A 24,258-nucleotide genomic window follows, 5' to 3' on the forward strand; every position below is an offset into this window, starting at 1 on the left:
ACCAGAGCCGTGTCCCTTGTGAACAAAAATGAGACGTGTGAAACCAGTCCTCGCTCCCTGCTCCTTCCTTCTCTACTCAGCGATGTTACTTCTGCAGAAGTTTCTCCCTTCCCAACTCCTGAATGGTCCTGCTCTGCCTCCTGCTGGGGCTGAACCAGGATGCTCAGAATCCTCGTGCTGAAGTCCTGCCACTCAGGGTTTTGGAGACAGGGTCTGTGAAGAGGTGGAAAGCAGGCTGTTAGGTGGCCCTGACCCCATCTGACTGGTGTCCTTGGACGAGGAGGAGATAAGGCCAAGGACAGGGCCTCTGGAGGAGCCACCCTGCTGACGCCTGGACCTGGGCCTTCCCGTCTCCGGAACGTCTGTCGTGAGCCATCGCCTGCGGTGTTTGGGTGCCGGCAGCCCCAGTGAATGAACACGCCTGCTGAGAGTGCCATCTCTAAAGGGCGGAGGTTGCATCTGAGGCTTAAAGGACACAACCACATGGACTCCCCTGGGGCCTGGCCACTTTGTTTGTCCAGAGGCTCTGGAGATAAAACACTGAGCAGCTGGCCTCTGTTTCATTTAATCGTCAGAGTGACCTACTTTATAGATGACCACATTCTCAGAAGTTATCCTGCCCCAGGGTCACCCAGGTCGTGGGGATAAGCAAGATTCAAACTCGGCCGGCGTCCATCTCTCTCTCTCTCTCTCTCTCTCGGGCTCAGAGCAGAGGACATGGGTGCAGGGAAGGTCAGGGGACAGGGGCTTGGCCTGTGAGACCATCTGGCTTGAAGGTCGGCAACTGGCAAGAAGACGGATCCGTAAGCCCTGCTAATTACTGCAGTGTGGCTGGGCCTCTTCCTTAGCCCATCCCCCCAAAACTCCATTCTTCTGGAAACTCAAATAGTCTCCTCAAGGCAGGTGGTCTTATCACTTCCACACACCACCCTTAGGCTGAGAGGTCTAACAAGTTCACCTGTCTGAACTGACAGACCAAGGGAGGTCATGTACATTCTGGTCTTCGTCAACAGTGACTCCTGACCACACTGTTATTCTTTCAAAATATATTTTATTAGTGGCATATGGAATTTAAAGTGAAGCAATTTCTTTCCAGAGAGAAAGTAAGCCCTGACAGGTTATAAAAAAATGAGCAGATATGTCATAGCAAAAGTACTGTCTCCAGTGTAAAGAGGTTAATAGGAATACTCTCCACCAAGGAAATGACTTTCTCTACCATGCTGACCACAGTGGACACCCAGTTCAGCTGGGGGAACCCACAGCACTGGATAGTCATGGATGCTGTTAAGTCGGGGTCATCTGGACACTGACTAGCCCTTCCTGTTGTAGGAGAGGCAGAGAGGTCACAAGCCCCACAGTTCACTGTGAAGAACCGGGGGTCTGGGAGGCGGAAGCTGGCTGGGGGCGTGGAAACAAAGTGAGCGCGCTCGGGAGTGAGCCTGAGAAAGCTCTTAATCTTGGGAGGGGCTCCAGGGTGCCCATGACGACCCTTCACCTGCAGCTGAGAGCCAGGGGTCAGCAGAGGGTCCTTTTACAGCATCTGGAAACACGTCTGTATTGGTAAGTCAGAGAAGACCTGCACTTTCCTAACAAAACCAGTTTTTCTGTTTCTTTTGCCTAATGTTCTTCTGACTCTGAATGAGCTCTGCAACATCCAGTGTTCCATTAACTCTGCTGCCGTGTCCCCTTCACCGCATCCACTGGCTCCTTCCTGCCTGCCACGCCCTGCACTGGGTCCTGCCCCAGAGCCCTCTCCTCCGAACCCCCCATACCCTTGAACCTACAGCCTGTTACTGCTGTAGGTCCCCCAACTCCAAAACCATTCCCTGCATTGAGGCCCTTTCTGTACTGTTAAGATCTTGCTGTTTCTTCTTTCTAACCTCAGACAATGGGGACTATTCATGAGGGAGGCTCCATGGAGTTGGTCATCTTCACTGGTCTTATTTTTATCTTAACATGGGCATTTCTCACACACTTTGGAATCCGCCCCCAACCAGACACTGATCAAGGCAACAAAACGAGTGACAGGCTGCAGAATTTTTCTATTTCTAGATCTAATTGATGAAGCTAAGTCTCCACACCAGGAGACCGTGCGTCACCTCCAAGCTAGTTTCTAGAATACAGCTTCTGGGGGCTTAGGACAGGTCAATGATGCTCGTGTCGCCGAAGTCAATTCCCGAGTGCAGCTTGCCGTCCTTTGCAGCTGCCCAGGGCATGGATGTGGAGGTCCACTTCACCGCCCACTCTCCTGCTTTGTTGACCATGATGATACCACCTACGCCTTTGACCTTTGACTTCATATGACCCAGTGATGCGTTGGCAGCTTCTTCTAGTGATTTTCCTGAAAAACAATGAGAGGTTGAGAACAGCACAAGTTACTGAAAGGAATCTGATGGGGAAATTATTTACAGTATGAAAAAAACAAAGCGTGTTAACAAAGATTATTGGTAAGTGATTTCTACTTGAATGTCTCAAACAACGACTCTTAACTCTCTCTACAAGGCCCCTCTACTCCATTGATATGAACCCAGGCTCAGAGTCTCTCTTCTGCCCCCTGGAGGCAGAAGGCAAATGGTATTCCAAATTCTCTTTCTGCACCCTAACAGATAGGGATTCAACCTGAAAGCAAAGCAAGGGTTTCCCATCCTTCTCCATCTATTTATAAGCAGCTTCCTGGTTCCACATACCCTGTTCAACGTGGAAGAGCGCGAGTCTGGCCAGATTCACCTTCAGAATGCTCTCACCGTGTCCCGTCGTTGAGACAGCTCCGATGTCATTGTCAGCGTAACCTCCAGATCCTGCTCAAGGAAGGGGATTGGTTCTAACTGAGCAGCAACAGTCAGGAAAGTCAAACACATATTACAGGTCTAAAGCTACATGAAAATTAAATCCCAAGAGTGCCAGGGTGTCATGCCAAGGTGCGCTAGTGACCACTATGCGAATACTCTGAAATCAGGGGACAGGGGGAGCCTCGGGGAGGCAGGCCTGACCTTTCCTGGAGCAGCTACACCAGGGTAGCTCTACACAGGGCAAATCTACACAGCCCTCACAGGATGAAACATATATACACCCTCTATGCACCCTCTCCCAAACACACACACTCCTGGGAATTAGATAATGTGCTCCAGGGTTAATGCAAAGAACACTTCGATGTGTAATATCCTTTTTTTTTGGCTGTGCAGCATACAGAATCCTCCCTGACCAGGGATCAAACCTGTGCCCCCCGCACTGGGCATGCGTAGTCTTAACCACTGGGCCACTAGGGAATTCCCTGTAATACCGAGTGGTACTGTGCTGCTCTTACGCCACTCCAGTCTAATAACTGCAGACTTAAACTGTCAGCTTTCTTAGTTTGCTCATTTGAGCCCATTCCTAGGAAGACATTTCACGTACTTAAGCCTTTGGGCATAATTAGTCTGTAGATCGTGAAGCGGGTTACAGAGAAGAAAGAGCCATCGGGGGTGCTGGGGTGACTTCAGCACCCCCTCTCCACCTCCCTCCCAAGTTATTCCCAAACACAGCATTTAGGAATCAGGTACCTACTGTACAGGCCACCTTCTCCACATTGTCCCTGGGCAACCGTCCCCAACTCAGGCCACCCCCAGAAATTCTACAGCTGCCACAGGAAGAGGAAGAGATGAAGGAAGAAAGAAATGGGGCAGGGGACAGAGACCGGAGAATGAGGACAAGACGACCGGAGGAGGGCAGGGGCAGGGGTCACCCATCCAGCTCACCTACACACGGCGTGTCCCCGACGCGGCCCGGCATCTTGTTGACGATGCCCCCCGTTGAGGTTGCGTAAGCCAGGTTTCCTTGGCAGTCCAAGGCAACAGCACCCACAGTCCCCAAGTTTCTGCCAAAAAACAGAGTGACAGGCTGGACATGAGACACTTCCACAGGTGACTACATGGCTTAATACACTTCTATGTTAATGGCGCACGGGACATGCTTTGACTCCAGCATTCCCCACTCATGGTGACAGCGAAGAAAACCTGTTTGGTTTACATTCCACACATCAGTCAGACTGCTGGATGCACCTTTAGACCTCAACTTTAAAGGGTCCGTGCGGTCCTGGCACCATCACTTTCTAGCTGGGTGACCGAGTCTCATTTTCCCCACCTATAAAACTGGGATATAAATAATTGAGCACTACTTAAACTTCTGGGTGCACCAGCATCCTTTGGATCCTCAGCTCCCCATCCCAGTCCAGAGGCCCTGAGTTTGCAGGTATGAGATGGGACGACCGCCCAGGTGATACTAACTGTCCACACACCTCACTTCGCCTGTGTCATGGGGTTTGCTATGAAGATGAAATAAGCCGGTTTTACTCTAACATTTCTTAAAATTTATATTTATTTTTAATTGGAGGATAATTGCTTTCAATATTGTGTTGGTTTCTGCCATACATCAACATGAATTAGCCATATACTCTAACATTTTATTATAAATCTTGAAGTACAAAAGTTGAAGGAAATTATATACTAACAGACACATACCCACCACCCTGATTCTATAGTGAACTATATTGGAGGCAGCCTTCTAAGTGCTGGGACACAGCAGAAAACCAAGAGGACAAAGTCCCTTCTCCCAGAACGTTTGCATTTGGGGCACGGGACGACAGCAATGAACTATGTCAGGTTTTACTCAACAGAAATAAACTATAGCCTATAGCAGCACGTGGGGCACGCGATGGTGCAGAGGTGGTTTTATAAAGGCCTCTCTCAAGCAAGTGAGGGTAAGTCATGCTGATTGCTGGTGAAGAACATTCCTGAAGCAGGACATGCTTTCCAAGTTCATGGAAATTCAAGGAGGCCACTGTGGCTGGAGGGACGGCCAGCAGGCAGACCATGAGGCTCTGACGGAGGGGTGACGGTACATCTGGGTTTCCCAGGTCCGTCCTGCTTATGCCTGTTGTCCTGGCTTAATCAATACTGCCCCTCCCTTTCACTCTCAAAACTAAGAGCCAGTGTGAACACTGAGTCACATGGTCATCCTGTTTACAGGCCATAGGAAGGGCTTTCAGTTCGAGCGAGGTGAGAAGACGCTGGAGAGTTTGAGCTGAGAGGTGTCATGATATAAGTTAAGTTTTATTTATTTATTTTTATTTTATTTTTTAACTTTGCCATATTGTATTGGTTTTGCCATATATCAAAATGAATCCGCCACAGGTATACATGTGTTCCCCATCCTGAACCCTCCTCCCTCCCCATACCATCCCTCTGGGTCATCCCAGTGCACCAGCCCCAAGCATCCAGTATCATGCATCGAACCTGGACTGGCGACTCGTTTCATATATGATATTATACAAGTTAAGTTTTAAAAATAACTGTTCTTACCACCGCACCCATTAAGTTTTCCACTGAAAGTGAAAGTCGCTCAGTCGTATCCGACTCTTTGTGACCCCATGGACTACACAGTCCATGGAATTCTCCAGGCCAGAATACTGGAGTGGGTAGCTTTTCCCTTCTCCAGGGGATCTTCCCAACCCAGGGATCCAACCCAGGTCTCCCACATTGTAGGCGGATTCTTTACCAGTTGAGCCACAAGAGAAGCCCAAGAATACTAGAGTGGGTAGCCTATCCCTTCTCCAGTGGATCTTTCCGACCCAGCAACCAAACCAAGCTCTCCTGCATTGCAGGTAGATTCTTTACCAACTGAACTATGAGGGAACCCCAACCTATACACTGGCATGGCTAAAATGAAAAGAGATGCGGCATCAAGTCTGGGCACAGACAGCAGGGACTGGAAACCTCAATTACTGCTGCCAAGGACATGGACTGACACGGCACTTTGGGAGGAAAGGAGCCCTTCCTTTTTTTCCCTATGTTTTGACTGCGCCTCACGGCATGTGGGATCTTAATTCCCCAAGCAGGGATTGAACCCACAACCCCTGCAGTGTAAGCGCCAAGTCTTAACCACTGGACCACCAGGGAAGTCCCTGACTCAGTCATTCTATCCCTACATTTCTATCCAACAGAAATGTGGAGTAAGTTCACCAAGAAAGCAGACAGAAGGTCCAGAGCAGCACCGTTTGTAATATCGGCAAATTGCAAATAACACAAGCGCCCGCCCTGGTAAGTAACCTGTGACACAGACAGGAGACTGCACACTGCCACAGCGAGGGCGGACCCTGCTGTACGCGACGAGGGGACAGGTCTCGGGAACCTGAGGCAAGAAGGCGCCCAACAGAAGACCAAACCAGACACGGGCACCAGAGTCCCCGGAGTTGGGAGCCGAGGGGGTGGTGACGCAGGGGGGCCGCTGGGCTCCATCTGGCTCTGGGCGCTGATCACACTGTCCACCCTGTGAAAACTCGTCCAGCGCTCTGTAGACGATCTACGCGCTCAAGACTGTGTGCTATTCTTCTATAAAAGTCATCTTAGGAGAACCGCTCTGGCTACGGTGCGTGGACTGAGGGAGACCAGAGAGGAAACAGACCTCTTGGGAGGCGTAGAGGGAGTGGTTTGTGTCGGGGTGCTTCAGGAGGAGAGGGTGGGAAGGAGGCTGGACCTGTCACAGCTGGTGGCAGCCCCCCAACATGTGCAAGGGGTCGAGGCAAAAATGCAAAGGCAAAAGGAGGCCCACACACGTTTAACACTTAGAAATAATAAGTATGTTCTATCCTCTTACCATGATAAATGTATCTTGAGCAATATTGTAAAACTACGGTTTTCATTTGCCTGAAAGCTGACAAACTACCGATGATGAGAATCTAACTACTGTCATGACATACTCTGATCAGCGGTGATGGCTGGATGAGGGGGAAAAACCCACAGGCACGTACGCAATCATACACTATAATGCATCTATTCCGTAAAATTGACTTTCCTTGCTTTCATCTCAGGGGGCATGGACCATGTTCCTATGATCAACATTTTCACGTAACATGTATTCTGTTGACAAAGCCCCAAATAACACAACTCCTCTTGACTCAATGCATTAATAATTCTTTAACAAGTTTTTAATTAATTTTAACTTGGAGAAGCTTCACTCTGCTGAGGCAGTAGCATTGGAATTATATACAAAACTCCTAAAGCAATACTTAGCTTTGGAAATGAATCCTGATTTTTTACATTACTGCACTCAAATGCTATATGAGGCTGCGAATGATAAGCTGTTAACAAGGAGATTTCACTAAATATTTTAATTTGAACATTTAAATCATAGTCACTTTATTACAGTCACTTTGTCATCTCTTCAGCAGTGTCTCAATCCATGCAGACTATCTTAAATTCTTTCAAATTTCAATGCTGGTATAAAGAAAATTGAAAATCACAGTACGCTGCTTAATTTTCTTCAAGTCTCTCTTCAAGTGATACTTACACTTCAGTTTACAATGAACAGAATAACAGTCTCCATACAAACTGGTTTCAGGATCATTTGTACATGCATCTTCTCCTTCAAGTTAGGCAACTATTTTCCCTTATTTCAATTTCATTATATTTTATGAGGCTGTCATTTTTCTTGCATATCTCACATGCACTTTTGGCTTTGTTTCTCTAAACTTTAAAAAAGATTTCCAATCCTTTAATAAGTGTAAAAGCCCAACAAAAAATTTTTTTAAGCTTCTGTTAAGCTTATCAACAGAGAGGAACAGTTCGGACTAAATAACTAGGATCATGAAAATTCAAAATTCATTTCATATTCTGTTAAAGTCCATGATTTGTTCTTTGAGGAACTTCTGTAATTTTTGCTTAACTCTTCTTACTTAATTTGATTACTTTAATGGCATTTAGTTGGTATAAAAGTCTGTTGTAAGGTCAGACGTGAGCCTAATCAAGCCATTCCAGCTTCGGCCACATCTAGACTATCTCGCAGCGGACCCTCCACGGTCCCACATCACTTTCAGCATTGGAGCAGCTGACGGCTCGTCTCCTAGAAGCAAACTCACTGTAAGCTGGACGTGCCACACAGAGCACTTCTGGACTCTTGGCCAAACCTCGCACTTACACACCTTTCATGCACCTACCATGTTAGCCCCATTGTTACAGGCGTGCCTTGTTTTTTCAACGTGTCTTCTGATCATCGTACATTCTAATGGAACTGAGTTTTTTTAAACTTCATACATGATTTCATCTCTCGCTTTATTACCCATTAAACGAACCTATCTGAATTCTCTCTCCTAGATACTCATCATTAGTTTTTTCCCCCTAATTATGTTTGGCATTTTATCAACTTTTGAAATAATGCTTTACTAAGCTTAGAAATGTCCCATTAAAAAAAATTTATTTATTTATTTATTTATTTCAGCCGTGCTGGGTCTGTGTTGCTGCATAGGCTTTTCTCCAGTTGTGGACTGGCGGGGTGTGGGGCGGGGGGATGCTCTCTTTCTTGTGGTGCGAGGGCTTCTCACTGCGGTGACTTCTCTTGTTGCGGAGCATGGGCTTCAGGCGGGCTTCAGCAGCTGTGGCACATGGGTTGAACAGTTGTGGCTCTCAGGTTCTAGAGTACAAGCTCAATAGTTGTGGGGCACGGTCTAAGTTGTTCCATGGTATGTGCGACTGTCCCAGATCAGGGATCGAACTCATGTCTCCTGCACGGGCAGGCGGCTTCATCACCACTGAGCCGCTTGGGAAGCCCTTGCGTGGTTTTTTATAAACACTATGTGATGAGGTCATAAAAAGCACCATTACACTTGGCCAAATATTATTAGTTTTCTAAAGATTTTTCTTGATGTGGACCGTTTTTGAAGTCTTTATTGAATTTATCACAACACTTTCTGCTTTACGCTTTGGCTTTTTGGCTGCATTGGAAGGCGAAGTCTTAACCACTGGACCACCAGGGAAGTCCCAAATATTATATTATTCTTTCAAGAACATTACATCTATGTTTTTTATCTTTGCCTTTTCTGGTTAACAACTGTCTGCTGTTTATTCAGCCTTTCCCCTGCAATTCCAATAACTGCACATGTCTTCTGGTGTTATGATTCTTTGTGATTAGCAATTAAATCTTCCTTTAGTAAAGAACATGAAGTTGTCAGGATTTATCTGAACTGTTCAAGTTGTGGATTTGGCAAGAATATTTCTAATTTTCATTGCTTTGATACATAATTAAATCTTCACTGAACAAAGAATCTGTAATGTTCTCTTTGTGAATTTTATGTGGGTTATCCTGGAAGAAGACTGCTTACTTTTAAAGCAGACCGTTTCTTTGAAGATTTTTTTACTCCTTTTTTTCTTTTAGTTTTCTTTCATGAGCTCCATTTTAGTATTCTTTTTCTATCAAAATCTTGACTTGTACACGTTTTCAGTAGTCTAGGAATTAGAAACTGAAATGTAACTATACTTATAGTGTACATCAGCATATATTTTCATCAAAATTAAGGGCAAATCCAAAAAAAGAGAATAAAAGTAATTTGTAGATATAATTTCAAAATTTAGTTTTTTCTAAAATTCACAAAATTATTAAGGTCTAAACATTTATTATTGGAGAAGGCAATGGCAACCCACGCCAGTACTCGTGCCTGGAAAATCCTATGGACGGAGGAGCCTGGAAGGTTGCAGTCCATGGGCTTGCAAAGAGTCAGACATGACTGAGCGACTTCACTTTCACTTTTCATTTTCATGCATTGGAGAAGGAAATGGCGACCTACTCCAGTGTTCTTGCCTGGAGAATCCCAGGGATGGCGGAGCCTGGTGGGCTGCCCTTTATGGGGTCGCATGGAGTCGGACAAGACTGAAGTGACTTAGCAGCAGCAAACATTTATTATAATTAATGAATAGAACCATTTAAAATAAAAATTACCTAAAAGTTGAACATTTCAACATTTTAAAAAATTTAATTCAACCTTATGTATTATTGTTTTTTTTTGGGGGGGGGGGCTGCCCTGGGTCTTATTTGCTGTGTGTGGGATCTAGTTCCGTGACCAGGGATCATACCTAGGCCCCCTGCATTGGGAGCACAGAATCTTAACCACTGGACCACCAAGGAAGTCCCTCAATCTTAAGTATGTTTATAAGAATAAAACCATTCATAATTCTAATATTCAGCATCCATTTAGCTGCCAGCATAGAGTTGGTTCCTTGTGCAGGTTCTGTCTAGACCTGCAATGCCCAACACAGCACCGCTGGCTGCGGAGCACCAGGGATGCGGGCGCTCCCCGGTAAGACATGCTGTCAGTGCACAATGCATGGCAGATTTGAAAGATGTAGCACGAAAGCGTGTAAAATATCTCAGAAATAATTTCTTATGTTGATTACATGTTTTTCAAAAAACTCATTTATCTTTAATTGAAGGATAATTGCTTTACAATATTGGTTTGGATTACATGTTGAAATAATATTTGGGGTATAATGAGTTAACTTTCAGTTCAGTTCAGTCGCTCAGTCGTGTCCGACTCTTTGCGACCCCATGAGTTGCAGCACGCCAGGCCTCCCTGTCCATCACCAACTCCCAGAGTTCACCCAAACTCATGTCCATCAAGTCGGTGATGCCATCCAGCCATCTCATCCTCTGTCGTCCCCTTCTCCTCCTGCCCCCATCCCTCCCAGCATCAGAGTCTTTTCTAATGAGTCAACTCTTTGCATGAGGTGGCCAAAGTATTGGAGTTTCAGCTTTAGCATCAGTCCTTCCAAAGAACACCCAGGGCTGATCTCCTTCAGAATGGACTGGCTGGATCTCCTTGCAGTCCAAGGGACTCTCAAGAGTCTTCTCCAACACCACAGTTCAAAATCATCAATTCTTCAGCCTTCAGCTTTCTTCACAGTCCAACTCTCACATCCACACATGACCACTGGAAAAACCATAGCCTTGACTAGGCAGACCTTTATTGGCAAAGTAATGTCTCTTTTGAATATGCTATCTAGGTTGGTTATAACTTTCCTTCCAAGGAGTAAGCGTCTTTTAATTTCATGGCTGCAATCACCATCTGTAGTGATTTTGGAGCCCAAAAAAATAAAGTCTGACACTGTTTCCACTGTTTCCCCATTTATTTGCCATGAAGTGATGGGACCAGATGCCATGATCTTCGTTTTCTGAATGTTGAGCTTTAAGCCAACTTTTTCACTCTCCTCTTTCACTTTCATCAAAAGGCTTTTTAGTTCCTCTTCACTTTATGCCATAAGGGTGGTGTCATCTGCATATCTGAGGTTATTAATATTTCTCCCGGCGATCTTGATTCCAGCTTGTGCTTCTTCCAGCCTAGTGTTTCTCATGATGTACTCTGCATATAAGTTAAATAAGCAGGGTGACAATATACAGCCTTGACGTACTCCTTTTCCTATTTGGAACCGGTCTGTTGTTCCATATCCAGTTCTAACTGTTGCTTCCTGACCTGCATATAGGTTTCTCAAGAGGCAGATCAGGTGGTCTGGTATTCCCATCTCTTTCAGAATTTTCCACAGTTTATTGTGATCCACACAGTCAAAGGCTTTGGCATAGTCAATAAAGCAGAAATAGATGTTTTTCTGGAACTCTCTTGCTTTTTCAATAATATAAATATGATTAATTTCACTTTTTTTTTTTTGCTTTTTTAGTGTGGCTATTAGAAAAGGTTAAATTACATATATGGCTCTCATTTTTTCTATTGGACAGTGCAGGTCTAGACCTATAGCCCTCAGTGCAAATCTTGCAGATATTATATTAATTTGTGGATAACTCCAGAATTGCAAACTGAACCATGTAGAAAGGAAAAGCACACTTGGCACTACTGGGAAACAACACTTCGTTATACGAGAATTTGTTTCAAAAAACATTGTCTTTTTTCTTACCTAAGTCCTTCTGCTGTTCAGTTCTTCCCCCACACCCCAAACAGGGTCTATTTCTGATGTCAGCAGTGGTATAATCCACAAGCTTTTAGACTCAGGTGGCCTTTACTTCCAAGACACAGAGCAAGAGATGGAGAGAAGCACTTCCCTGGGGGCTGAATGGCATCAGTCCCAAGAGCGGATGTTGAAGGGACGGGCAACACTGTGCCAAGGCTGAGTGACAGAGGTGCCCCATGGGCCTGCAATAAACCAACTGTTTTGTGTATTTGCGCTACACTGTTGCTTGTGTGCTAAATTGCTTAATTGTGTCCTACTCTTTCCAACTCCATGGACTGCAGCCCGCCAGGCTTCTCTGTCCATGGGATTCTCCAGGCAAGAACACTGGAGTGGGCTGCCATTTTCCTCCTCCAGGGGATCTTCCCAACCCAGGGATCAAAGCTGCATCTCCATGTCTCTTGCATTGTAGGTGGTAGGTGGTTTCTTTACCCACTGAGCCATTGGGGAAGCCCATTTGTGATGTGAGGGTCTTCTAAAGTGCAAGGCCCAGGGCAGGAGCCCCTCTTGCTTATATGGAAGAACAGTGCAGGCTGGCAGAGACGGTGTTGTTGCAGAATTTTTGGAAACAATGTGTCAATCTCTATTAAAATGGACATGAGCCACTGATAGAGCAGCGCCAGACACAATAGCACCTTTGGTCGAGATTATCAACAGCTACCAACATATGGCCAATCTTGTGAAGCAGATGCTTAACCTGGGGACATGTCATAATCACCTGGAAAACTTTTTTTTCTAATGGATCTGCGTGGTCTCTCCACCTCAGCTCCACTAAATCAGATCCTGTAGGAAAGGAGCTCAGACATGGATATTTTGAAAAAGCTCTTAAGGTGATACTAAAGTATATCTCTGATTAAACATTACAAATCTAAAAGGGTGGGTAGAACTAATAGATTATATTCCATTATATTCCTTATTCTGGGCCACATTCAAATTGTATTTTTCAAGTTTTGCTTTAAACAGGGGGGCTTTTATTTGGCACTCCTGAATGGGTAACACAGAAAACAATAATTCAGAACACATGATTAATTCACTTTCCAGGGCTTCTCTGCCCCGTGGAAGGTGCCTGAGTTCAGGGTGGTGTAGATCACAGAGGACCCGGGCAGTGTACTGAAGACAACAAACTGCTCGAGAAGCTTGCACGTAATTAATACATCAACACCCAGCATTCATCTGTCAAATCATGTTGGAAAAGGAACTCTCAGCTGACTATGAATAAACTATTCATAGGAATAAAAAATGAGGTTAAATTTCAGAATCAAAAAAGCAGCTTTTTCATTATTTAGTGTGAACTATTCTATACAAAAACTGAAACTACCTTGTGATATTAGACTTTTTTAAGAAATGTGGATAATCAGACATGTGTCAAACTTCCACATCTGGATAACTCCCCCAAATGTGAGCCACAGATGACACTTACTTCTGACAGTCTGGTTTCTGAGCATCTTTTTCAAGCTTTTCTTTTTCCAGGCGTTTTCTGCTTCTTTCTGTTACCAGCTGTTGTCCAGGAATTGTTGGAATCCCATTGGCTGCTGCAAATCTTGCTGCACCTTGGTCAGTCAGAAAGCAGTGAGGTGTCTGGAGCCAGAAAGAAATGGGAAAATAGTTAGTTTCTTGAAAAAGTTAAACTCTTTTTAATTGTTCCAACTGTGTGGAAATAATTGTTCTCTCTGGGTAAAAGCCTCAAGAATGCAAATTCCACTGGCATTAATTTTCTGAATGTTGAAAAAAGCCTACCTCTCTGAGTTTTTGTATTTTCAAAAACCACCAAATGATGGAATATCAGGAATTCAACTTACATATGATCTTAAACTTTAATCCATTTTTATTTTATGTATGCTATTTATCTATTTACTATGCTGCACAGTTTCTGAGGTCTTAGTTCCCTGACCAAGGACTGACCCCAGCTCCTGGCAGTGGAAATGTAGTGTCCTAACCACTGGACCACTGGGGAATTCTCCCATACATGCTATTTACACAGCTGGTCTCTTCAGTTTGAATATGTTATGTTACCACGTGTTGAGAACAGGCTGAAGAAAATACAGGAAGATAACATGTAACACCTGGTCAAGTGATCATGAGTCAGAATCTTGGTTTCCTTGAGAAACTTAAATAATAACATTGCTTTTGTTCTTTCATACACTTTTAGGAGAACAGTGATCTCAAGTGTTTCCCCACATTTAGACCCCTTTTGGTTGCTGAAGTGCAGCAGTGACAATTCCTTAGGAAAGGGTGGTTTGGTCCCACATACCTTGTCCATAACAAGTCGTGCAAGTTTAATGGGATTTGCGATACAGCGGACTGCAGACACCGCCCCTGCAGACAGGTCTTTCCCATTCATGATACTGGCATCCATTTCAACCTCCCCGTTTTCGTTCAAGACAGATCCACAACCTAAAACCAAAGAGAAGTCGAAAAGCAAGAGTTAAGAATTTAGAAATGGCTTCAGAGCTTGCTCTCTAAGCTGTCTACTTTAATTCATCCTCTACTTCTCTGTCAAAGGAACATTTCTAAAAACACAAATCTGACTCGGTACCCCATGACCTACAAAATAAAAGGTATGAAGCCCTTCCTGATCTGGCCTCTTGACTTCCTTTTCCAGCTTCATCTCTCCATGGCAACATTTTACTGCAACATTAGGTTTCCTTGAACGTATTAAAACCATCAGGTCTCATTACTCTGTTTTCTTTACAACTAGCAGCTTTTCTCCAGCGTTCTCTACCTAGATAATACCTGTAAGGGTAGTTGTTCTTAACCACTATGTGGCTCTGTTTCCTCAGAGGGATAAGAACAAAGCTCAAGAATATTTAAAGGAGTACAAAAATATCCAGCACCTAAGAAGTGTTTGGTATCTGATAAGAAATCACCAGGCACAAAAAGAAACAGGGAATTATGACCCATAATGAGGAACAACAACAACAAAATCAGTCAATAGCAACAGACTCAGAAATGGTATAAATCATAGCATTATTAGACAAGAACATTAAAACAGCTGTTGTAACTATTCCATATGTACCAGAATGTGGAAGAAAATATGAAAAGGACCCAAAGAGAACTTCTAGAAATGAAAAAGTCTGAAATGAAAAATACACTGGATAGGATTAATACCAAATTAGACACTACAGAAAGAAGAATGAACTTAAGACAGCAAAAGATTGAAAAAAAACTTGAACAGAGCTTATCACTGAGCTCAGGGGCAGTTTCAAGCAGTCCAGCACACGTGTAATTGGAATCCCCAAAAGAGAGGTGAGACAGAGGGACAAAAAATGTTTAAGGAAATGGTGAATTTTCAAATTTGGTGAATACTATAAATTCACAGATCAGAGAAACACAACAAAGTCCAAGGAAGAGAAACACGAAGGGAACTACACTCAGGCACACCATGATCAAACAGCTTAGTGCCAATGAGAAGAGAAAATGTTAAAAGCAGCCAGAGAAAGACACATTAGGCATAGAAGGAAAAAGAAAAATGATAGTCTATTTCTTGCCAGAAACAATGCAAACCAGAAGACAGAGGAGCAACATCTTTAAAGCTCTGAAAGCAAAAAAAAATGTCAAGTTGGAATTCTACACACAGTGAAAGTTATCTTTAAAAAACCCAAAACAAAGACTTTTATAGACATACAAAAGCTAACAACAAAAAAAAGTCATCAACAGCAGTTGTGAAACACAAGAAATGTTAAAGGAAGTCTTTCAAGCAGAAGCAAAATGACCGCAGACGGCAATCAGGATTCCCCCAAAGCATGAAGAACACTGCAGATGGCTAACATGTGGATAAGCAGAAATCCCTTTTCCCTTTACTTTTATAGTATCTTTAAAATATCACTGTTCAAAGTAAAAATCATAACGATGCATTGGGTAACTTATCACTTAGAAAACATATGAAAGCAGTAGCACAAAGGCTAGGAAAGGAGAAACAGGCGTGTGCTGCATAAAGTTCTTCTATTATGCATGCAGTTTGACATTACTTCCAACAAAGGTCCGTCTAGTCAAGGCTATGGTTTTTCCTGTGGTCATGTATGGATGTAAGAGTTTGACTGTGAAGAAGGCTGAGCACCGAAGAATTGATGCTTTTGAACTGTGGTGTTGGAGAAGACTCTTGAGAGTCCCTTAGACTGCAGGGAGATCCAATCAGTCCATTCTGAAGATCAGCCCTGGGATTTCTTTGGAAGGAATGATGCTAAGGCTGAAATTCCAGTACTTTGGCCGCCTCATGCAAAGAGCTGACTCATTGGAAAAGACTCTGATGCTGGGAGGGATTGGGGGCAGGAGGAGAAGGGGACGACAGAGGATGAGATGGCTGGATGGCATCACTGAGTCGATGGATGTGAGTCTCAGTGAACTCCGGGAGTTGGTGATGGACAGGGAGGCCTGGCGTGCTGCGATTCATGGGGTCGCAAAGAGTCGGACACGACTGAGCGACTGATCTGATCTGATCTGCTCTGAAGGCAGACTGTGATAAGTGAGAGATGTATACTATAAACTCTAAAACAACCTTTAAAAAAGAAGTTTAGTTACTAGGCCCACAAAGGAGGTAACATGGAATTATAAACATTCAATTATTCCAAAGGAGGCAGAAAAAAGTAGAAAAAGAGGACAAGGGGAACAATGAATAGACTGGATAAAGAGAAGACAAATAGCAAGATGACAGACTTGTGCCTAACCATATCAGTGATCACATTAAATGGAAATGGTCTAAACATTATTAAAAGCCTGCCAGGCTCCTCTGTCCACAGGGAATCTCCAGGCAAGAATACTGGAGTGGGTTGCCATGCCTTCCTCCAGGGGATCTTCCCAACCCAGGGATAGAACCCAGGTCTCCCGCTTTGCAGGTGAATTCTTTACCATCTGAGCCACCAAGGAAGCCCGAATAAAAAGTAGAGATTGTCAAATTGTATGAAAAGATAGGACATAATGATATGCTGCCAATGAAACATCTACTTTAAATATAAAGATGCAAATAGTTTAAAAGTGAAAGAATGGACAAATTATATACCATGCCAAAATGAATCAAATGAAAATTGGAGCAACTATACTAACACCAGGCAAAGCATACTTCACAGTAAGGAGCATTAAATAATAATAAGGACACCAAGCAAGGATATAGGGGGTCAGTTCACTGAGAAGACAACCATCTATACACCAGCTAACAGTTTCAAAATACGTGAAGTAAACATTGATAGAACTCAAAGGAGAAAAAGACAAATCCACCATTACAATTAAAGATTTCAATACTCCTGTCTCAGTAATCAGTAGAAATAAAAAATCAAGATACAGAAGGTATGAACAACATTACCAATGAACTTGACCTTATTGTTATATACAACAACAGCAGAGTACATTCTTTTCAAGTGCAAATGGGCATGGTAGAACACATTCTGAGCCAAAAACCAAACCTTAGGAAGTTTAATTAGAATGCAAATCACGTAAAGCATATCCTCTGACTGTAACAATTAAACTAAAAATCAGTAACAGATATTTGGAAAATCCACAAATATTTGGAAATTAAGTATTATATTTCTAAATAATTCATGATATAATGAGGAAGTCACAAGGAAAATTAGAACACATTTTGAGTGGAATGAAAATCAAGACAACATATAAAAACAGGTAAAAAAAAATCAAAGCAGTTCTAGGGTAAAATTTAAAACATTAAATGCATATATCAGCAAAGAATAGTCTCAAATTAATGATCTAAAAAGAAAAAGAAAAGTAAATTATTTCCAATGCAAGCTGAATGAACAAAGGAAATAACAAAGATAAATCAATGAAATTCAGAACAGAAAAAGAGCAAAAGAAAAAAACAACAGAAAAATTCACAAAATCCATCCCCCCAAAAAGCTAGTTCTTTGAAAAGAACAATAAATTTGATAAACTCCAGACTGACAAAGAAAAAAAAAGACATAATTACAAATATCAGGAAGGAAAGAAGGAACCTCTTACAGACCATACAGATATCAAAAGCATAACACAGAAATGTTGCAAATTCAGCAACTTATATAAAATATAAACATTTCTTGAAAGACAACTGACAAAACTCTCTCAAAGAAGAAATAGATAACCTGAACAGTGCCACGCCTATTAAGGAATTTGATTTTGGATAAAAACTTTCCATCAAAACAAACAAAAATCAACCTACCAATCTACCAAAAACCAATCTACAAAATATTACAAAGAAATAATGCCAACTTTATATAAATTCTTCGAGAAAAACTGTTGAGAAGGGAACACTTTTCAATTCATCATATGAAGCCAGCATCATCCTCATTTCAAAACCAGACAGATGTTATAAGAAAATCAAACTATAGACCAGTATCTCTCATGAACATAGATGCAAAATCTTAAGAAAACACCATTAAATCAAACCCAGCATTTTATGAATATATTACATATATGTCATTTTTCTTTAGAAGGAATGATGCTAAAGCTGAAACTCCAGTACTTTGGCCACCTCATGTGAAGAGTTGACTCACTGGAAAAGACCCTGATGGTGGGAGGGATTGGGGGCAGGAGGAGAAGGGGATGACAGAGGATGAGATGGCTGGATGGCATCACCAACTCGATGGATGTGAGTTTGAGTGAACTCCGGGAGTTGGTGATGGACAGGGAGGCCTGGCATACTGGGATTCATGGGGTCGCAAAGAGTCGGACACGACTGAGCGACTGAACTGACTGACTAACACACACATATATATGTACATATATCACAACAAAGTGGTGTTAATCCCAGAGAAGAAAACTTGGTTCAAAATTCAAAAATCAAACAGTCAATCTTCACCATGTCAATAGACAAAACAAAAACCATATGATCATCTCAACAGATGCAGAAAAAGGACTGGATAAAATTCAACATCCATACATGATTAAAAAATCTCAAAAAACTAAGAATAAGGTGGGACTTCCCTGGTGGTCCAGTGGTTAAGAATGCACTTTGCAATGAAAGGAACACGGGTTCGATCCCTAGTCTGAGAAGATCCCACATGCTTCAGAGCAACTAAGCCCGTGGGCCGCAACTACTGAGCCCATGGGCTGCAACTGCTGAAGCCCGTGCGCCGAGAGCGTGTGCTCCACAACAAGAGAAGCCCCGGAGACGAGAAGCCTGCACACTGAGATGAACAGTAGCCCCTACTCGTGGCAACCAGACAGAGTCTGTAGGGAAAAGTCTGTAGAGAAAACTGTAGGGAAAATAAATTAACTAAAGTTTGTGTAAAAACTGCTCAATTCCAGTGAAAGCAAAGGGTCCCTGTTTGGGTGCCAATCTGAGTCTCTAAAGAATATTCCTAACATTCAAATTTAAACTGCTGTTGTCTAATAAATAAACTACTTTTTAATAAACAAACTGTTATGAAACAAGCTTCAAACATAAAATGAAACCTATATTGAAAGATCAATACAATGTAAACAATGCTTTAACAGACATTCAGATAAACTTTGTCAGGAATGCAAATTATTGCCACCTAACTCAGTAACTGCCAGGGCTCAGCTTTTTGTATGCAGTTCCCACATAGTCCCTCTAGAGGATTACAGTAGAGGTTGCTGAAAAGAGCTGGGAAAGACAAACAGAAAACAGAGCTCGAGGTGGAGAGTATGCTATTAAAAGTTCCACCTTTACCCCCAGATCTTTGATTTCCTTCTTTTCAGCCAGCTCTCTTTCTCCTCAATGTGCAGAGTGGACAAGTGGGAAATGAGAAGGGAGCCACTCAGAATGCAGGCTCCGGATTCAGAGAAACGAGAACCTGCAGCTGCAGCTCCCTAGTCCCTAGCTCGCCAAATGCACCCCGTTGGTTTAGAGAGGGTGGGAGGCCAGAATGCCATGCTCCAAATGAAGGTCTCCTGTGAAGAAGTGGGCACTGTCAGCCAACCGGGTCCTGACTGCTAACAGGCATAGAGCTTAATGAGTCCCCCCACAGGCTGCTGCTGGCAAGGGATGGAAGGGCATCTAGTAAACTCTGGCTCAACAAACAGCCACAGAGGCAGTTATGTCTCATTCTATGGGTTAAAGAGTGCAGGGCAGAGGCTAGGGGACAGAACCATTACTCAGTATCTGATGACTGGTTAGATTTCCTGAAATTCTTTTCTGTGACAGATGTCAGGTGTATGGGTGGCACAATTCTAAGAAGTATTCTAATCCCGAGATTTTAGGTTTTCTATGTCAGTAGAAGACACTGACAAGTTACTTAATCTCTAGCAAGTTACTTAATCTGACAAGTTCCTTAATCTCTAGAAAGTTACTTAATCTGACAAGTTACTTAATCTCTAGAAAGTTACTTAATCTGACAAGTTACTTAATCTCTAGCAAGTTACTTAATCTCTTTGTGCCTTAGCTTCCTCATCTGAAAAATGAGCACAATAATTACACCTAACCACAGGACTCCAGTACTCTTGCCTGGAAAATCCCATGGACGGAGGAGCCTGGTGGGCTGCAGTCCATGGGGTCGCTAAGAGTCGGACACGACTGAGTGACTTCACTCTCTCTCTCTCAACCACAGGACAGAAGTGCAGATTAAGTGAGTTAATCAGGCATGTTTCTTAGACCATGGTTTGGTACACAGTAGACACTTACAGTAGTTATGATGATTATTACTCTAAAAAAGGATTGATCTGAGTGAAAGAAGCCAAACACAAAAGAATCACTCTTTGTGAATGCATTTATGTGAAACAACAGAAGTGGGCCTCTGTGGGGTCAGGGTGTATGGAGGGGTCATCTGGGTTTGCCTGCAAGAATGTGAGGCATGGAAAGAATGGCCACTATATCGCGGATGCCGGATTGTCCTCAAAACACAGTGACTTGGTTAATGCAGTAATGGCATGTCCTGTGTGTTCTCTGCAATGCCCATGGCAACTGCCAAAGGAGTCTGAGGCCACCCACCAGAGCTCCTAACTGGTGAGGGACTGGCAAACAGATTATACTGGCCTCCGTTCTCTGAGAGAGGGTTCTAACATATCCTGGTTTGTGTGGACTCCGCATCTGGCATAACTCAAACTCTCCCTTGTCCCCATGGAAACCACGTACCACTGTTAGGAGATTAGAGAAGCTGAGTACCAAGCAGGAGTACCTTCATCACACAGACAGTGACTGAGGTCACATTTCAAAGGTTGTGGACTGTGATATGCAAAACTGGACAAAAGACGTTCCATCTCCTATATAACCCTCACAAGCAGCAGGGCTGAGAGAAAGGAAAAATGGAACAGTAAGGCAGTACCTTAAATTACTAACAGATAAAACCACCGTGGCTGCGTCGACACAAGTACTGTCCAAGGTTTTAATGCATCTGAATGATCAACCAGTAGAACTGCTGTCTCATATGCCAGACTGGGGGCCCCCAAGGAAGCGCCTGATACCAAAAAGGGGCTTCGGGAAACAGCCACTGCCCTCTCACCATGGATCAATGTGCTATGGTTCTGAGGACACCAAGCCCCGTCACACCTGGGCGAGGGGATCAGCTACTGGGATTTGCAATTGAACATTCTACCCGGATGGGGGAGGAGGGACCACTCAATCTCCACTCCCGCTATCCTGCCGCAAGCTGGGCTTGTTGAGATGCATCAAACCTGCAAGGGAAGGTGCCGGGCTGAAAAAGGAGAAGGGGAGGGCTCTGGTCTGGGGTATCCTGCCCCCAGGCCGTCTCAAGCCTGACAGCACCGCCTCCCCTGGCTAACATGTATGGTATTTACAACCAGATTAAGTTCCTAAGGCTGCCGACCTCCCTCTCCTCAAGGCCAGGTGGGCATGTTCTGTTTCCCACTGGAACGATCATTCCGCTGCCATCTCTGTGTCCTGGGCTGGAGGACATGACGGCACACGCAGGGCTTCCCTCATCAAGCCGGGAATGATGGCCAACAAAGCCTGTCCTTCCTGCACATTGAAAAGTCTCCAGTGAGACAAGCTCTCCTCCAAAACAGAATAGCCTTGGCCATTATTACTGCCTTGCAAGGAGGCAGCTCTGCCGTTATCCAAACAGAATGCTGTGTGCTCATACCTGATAATAAAACGTGTCACTTTTATTAAATAACAGGACACAGGTGAATGCTCTGAGTGGTTTGGCTCCCAGCCTATAAGACTTAGGAACAATGGTTTGAATCATGAGACTCTTGGTGGAAAAAGGTATCTGGGATCTGATAAACTGTCTTAACCTGTGTTTTCTTTTGTATGTGCCTGTACTCTTGCTGTGGCATCTGCCTCCAACGCAGGTAGACAGCGGCCAAAATTAGCCACCCAAACAATTGCTCAAGGGACATTGCAGAAGAGAAAGTGTGTGGGACTGGAAGAGCCGGTCACGACGGGTGGAGTGATGGGGCAATCAGAGGCCCTTACCCCTTCCTCTTTCCTTGGAAGGCGCCTTCCATTTGCCTTCCTGCACCAGAAACTGTCCAAAGACTTGAGATGTGGTATTGAGATCATCTGGATGGTATGCATGGCTGAACCTAGATAAGGCCTCTAAATAAACTTTTCAGATTCTGGTGGGCACAAACAGAGGGCTACTTATCCAGCAAGACAAGCCTCTAGTGTATGTTCCCATGCTTATTAGATCTGCCACCTACCAATGTGGAGTGATTTGCCTTTTCCTGCAGTCTCTCCATGGCCTCACTCCCTCCATTCAAATGACACCCTGAAGCTCCAAGGTTGCCATGTTTTGTGGGGTAAGCAGTCTATTCCCTTACCCCATAAAAAGATGTAATAAAACAGCCTCTTGGTATGTGAAATCCAGAAAGCAGATTAAAGAAGAAAGGGTGAATAATGAATTTTAAAATTCTTTAAAGCAACTTGTTCAGTCACTAAGTCTTGTCTGACTCTCTTGCGACCCCATGGACCCCCCAGAGGAGCCCAGCAGGCTCCTCTGTCCGTGGGACTTCCCAGGCGAGAGTACTGGAGAGGGTTGTCATTTCCTTCTCCGGGGGATCTTCCCCACCCAGGGATGGAACCGGAGTCTTCTGCATTGGCAGGTGGTCTCCTTACCCCTGAGTCACCAGGCAAGCCCCAAAGCAACTTGGTCAACAGGTAGAAAAACTAAGCCTTTTCAGCATATTAGGTAAGAGATCCAGCGACACTTTAGAAAGGTTCTGTTTGTCTGGCGTGGGAAGCTGAACCCGGTGTGGCGCTGGTCACTAGCCGCAGTGCACATTTACCTGCGTTGAAGTCGGGATCGTCTTCCAGCACTGTCACGGCTCCTTCCACCGCGTCAACGGCGCTCCCTCCCTGCTTGAGGATGTTGTAACCCACGGTGGCGGCTCTGAGGATGCCCTGGCGCACCCGCTCTTTCCGGTCTTTGGAGATATTGCTGGCTCCGCCACCATGGACCACGACGACGGGGTTCATGGCGGTGGACCCTAGGGGTTAGGAAGACGAAAGCGTTCTTTCAGACAGGTCCAAGAGAACCGCATGGGGCTTACGTCTCCCGCTGGGGACAAGGTCTGGTTTCCACTGCTGGACGGGGGCAGTTTTTACAACCTCAGGCGAATTCCCGAGACCCAGGCAGTCCGGCGAGCAGAAGAGGCGGCTGGGTGTGAACTTTGCACGAAAAGCCCAGGGTGCCCTTCCTTGCCCTGCCCGGGGCACCTGCCCGCCTCGCAGCAGCAGTGCGATGCTCCGCGCCCCCTCCTTGCCCGCTGACATCCGGCCTCAGTTTCCCCGGGGAACCCCGGCTCAAGGCCCGGGCCGGGAAGGGGCGGAGATGGCGCCCCTTCCAGCCACCCACACCTACCCCGCCCCGGGGCCGCAGCTCCAGCCTTCCTCCCGGGCCCCCTGTCGAGCCTCGGTTTCCCAGGGGCCTGTCCGCGCTCCCACCCGCGCCGCGGGGCCAGGGGGAGGCCTGGGGGCTAGAACTCGCCAGCGCCCTCCCACTATCGGCCCCGGCACCCACGAGGTGCCTTCCCGGGTCTGGGGAGGCGGCTTCCCGCAGGGCCCGTCGACTTACCGAGGACGCCGCAGGAGGCGGACTCCAGGGATTCAGGCTCGGGCGAGCGGCCCTGGAGGTCTCGGATCCTGCACAAGCGGGTTTCGCCGCAAAGAGGCTCTGGAAACTGCTCCGCCGGCAACCGCTCGGCGGGCAACGGCTCTGCGCCTGCGCACGAGGGCGGGGCACCGAGCCCCGCAGAATTACCGTAAGGCCTCAACGCGCGGCGGGGGAGCAAGGACTCCTGCCCTCGTAGCCACCGCGCGCTCGACTCCCGCCTCCCGGCTCCTGGGGCTGGAGTTATGCTGGCCTCCCCGCCCACGCGAGCTTCCTATTGGGATGCGGGAAACTCCTCCTCCTCCTCGGTGTGAGGCCCGCTGGTGGGGTGGGTGGCGAGAAGTGATGCGTCAAGGTTTTGTAATTGAAAATTAAAAAGCCCCAGTCCACGCACTGAAGTCCTTCCTCTGCCTGGGATGTTTCGCAGACTTGCTAGTTATTTTCTTCCCTTTAATTGTCTCACCCCTTAACATTTGATAGAGATCAGAAAGATAACCTCTGTAATTGGTCTGGTTCTCTGCCTGCAGTTCACTGAAGAGTCTGAAACC

At 45.0% G+C, this 24,258-nt stretch overlaps 1 protein-coding gene across 1 annotated transcript; it reads right to left on the reverse strand.

Moving 5' to 3' along the window:
• Window positions 1-1,031: 1,031 nt before the first annotated feature.
• On the reverse strand, window positions 1,032-23,956 carry ASRGL1 (asparaginase and isoaspartyl peptidase 1). Its single transcript, XM_055581073.1, has 7 exons — window positions 23,675-23,956; window positions 22,887-23,087; window positions 14,011-14,153; window positions 13,180-13,337; window positions 3,735-3,853; window positions 2,688-2,798; window positions 1,032-2,341 (listed from the first exon to the last, which is right to left on the reverse strand). The coding sequence occupies exons 2-7, from the start codon at window positions 23,074-23,076 to the stop codon at window positions 2,136-2,138; spliced, it is 927 nt and encodes a 308-aa protein (XP_055437048.1). The 5' UTR covers window positions 23,077-23,087; window positions 23,675-23,956; the 3' UTR covers window positions 1,032-2,135.
• Between the last annotated feature and the right edge of the window lie 302 nt (window positions 23,957-24,258).

This window comes from Bubalus kerabau, chromosome 5 (genome assembly GCF_029407905.1).
Source record: "Bubalus kerabau isolate K-KA32 ecotype Philippines breed swamp buffalo chromosome 5, PCC_UOA_SB_1v2, whole genome shotgun sequence".
Taxonomy (NCBI): Eukaryota; Metazoa; Chordata; class Mammalia; order Artiodactyla; family Bovidae; genus Bubalus; species Bubalus kerabau.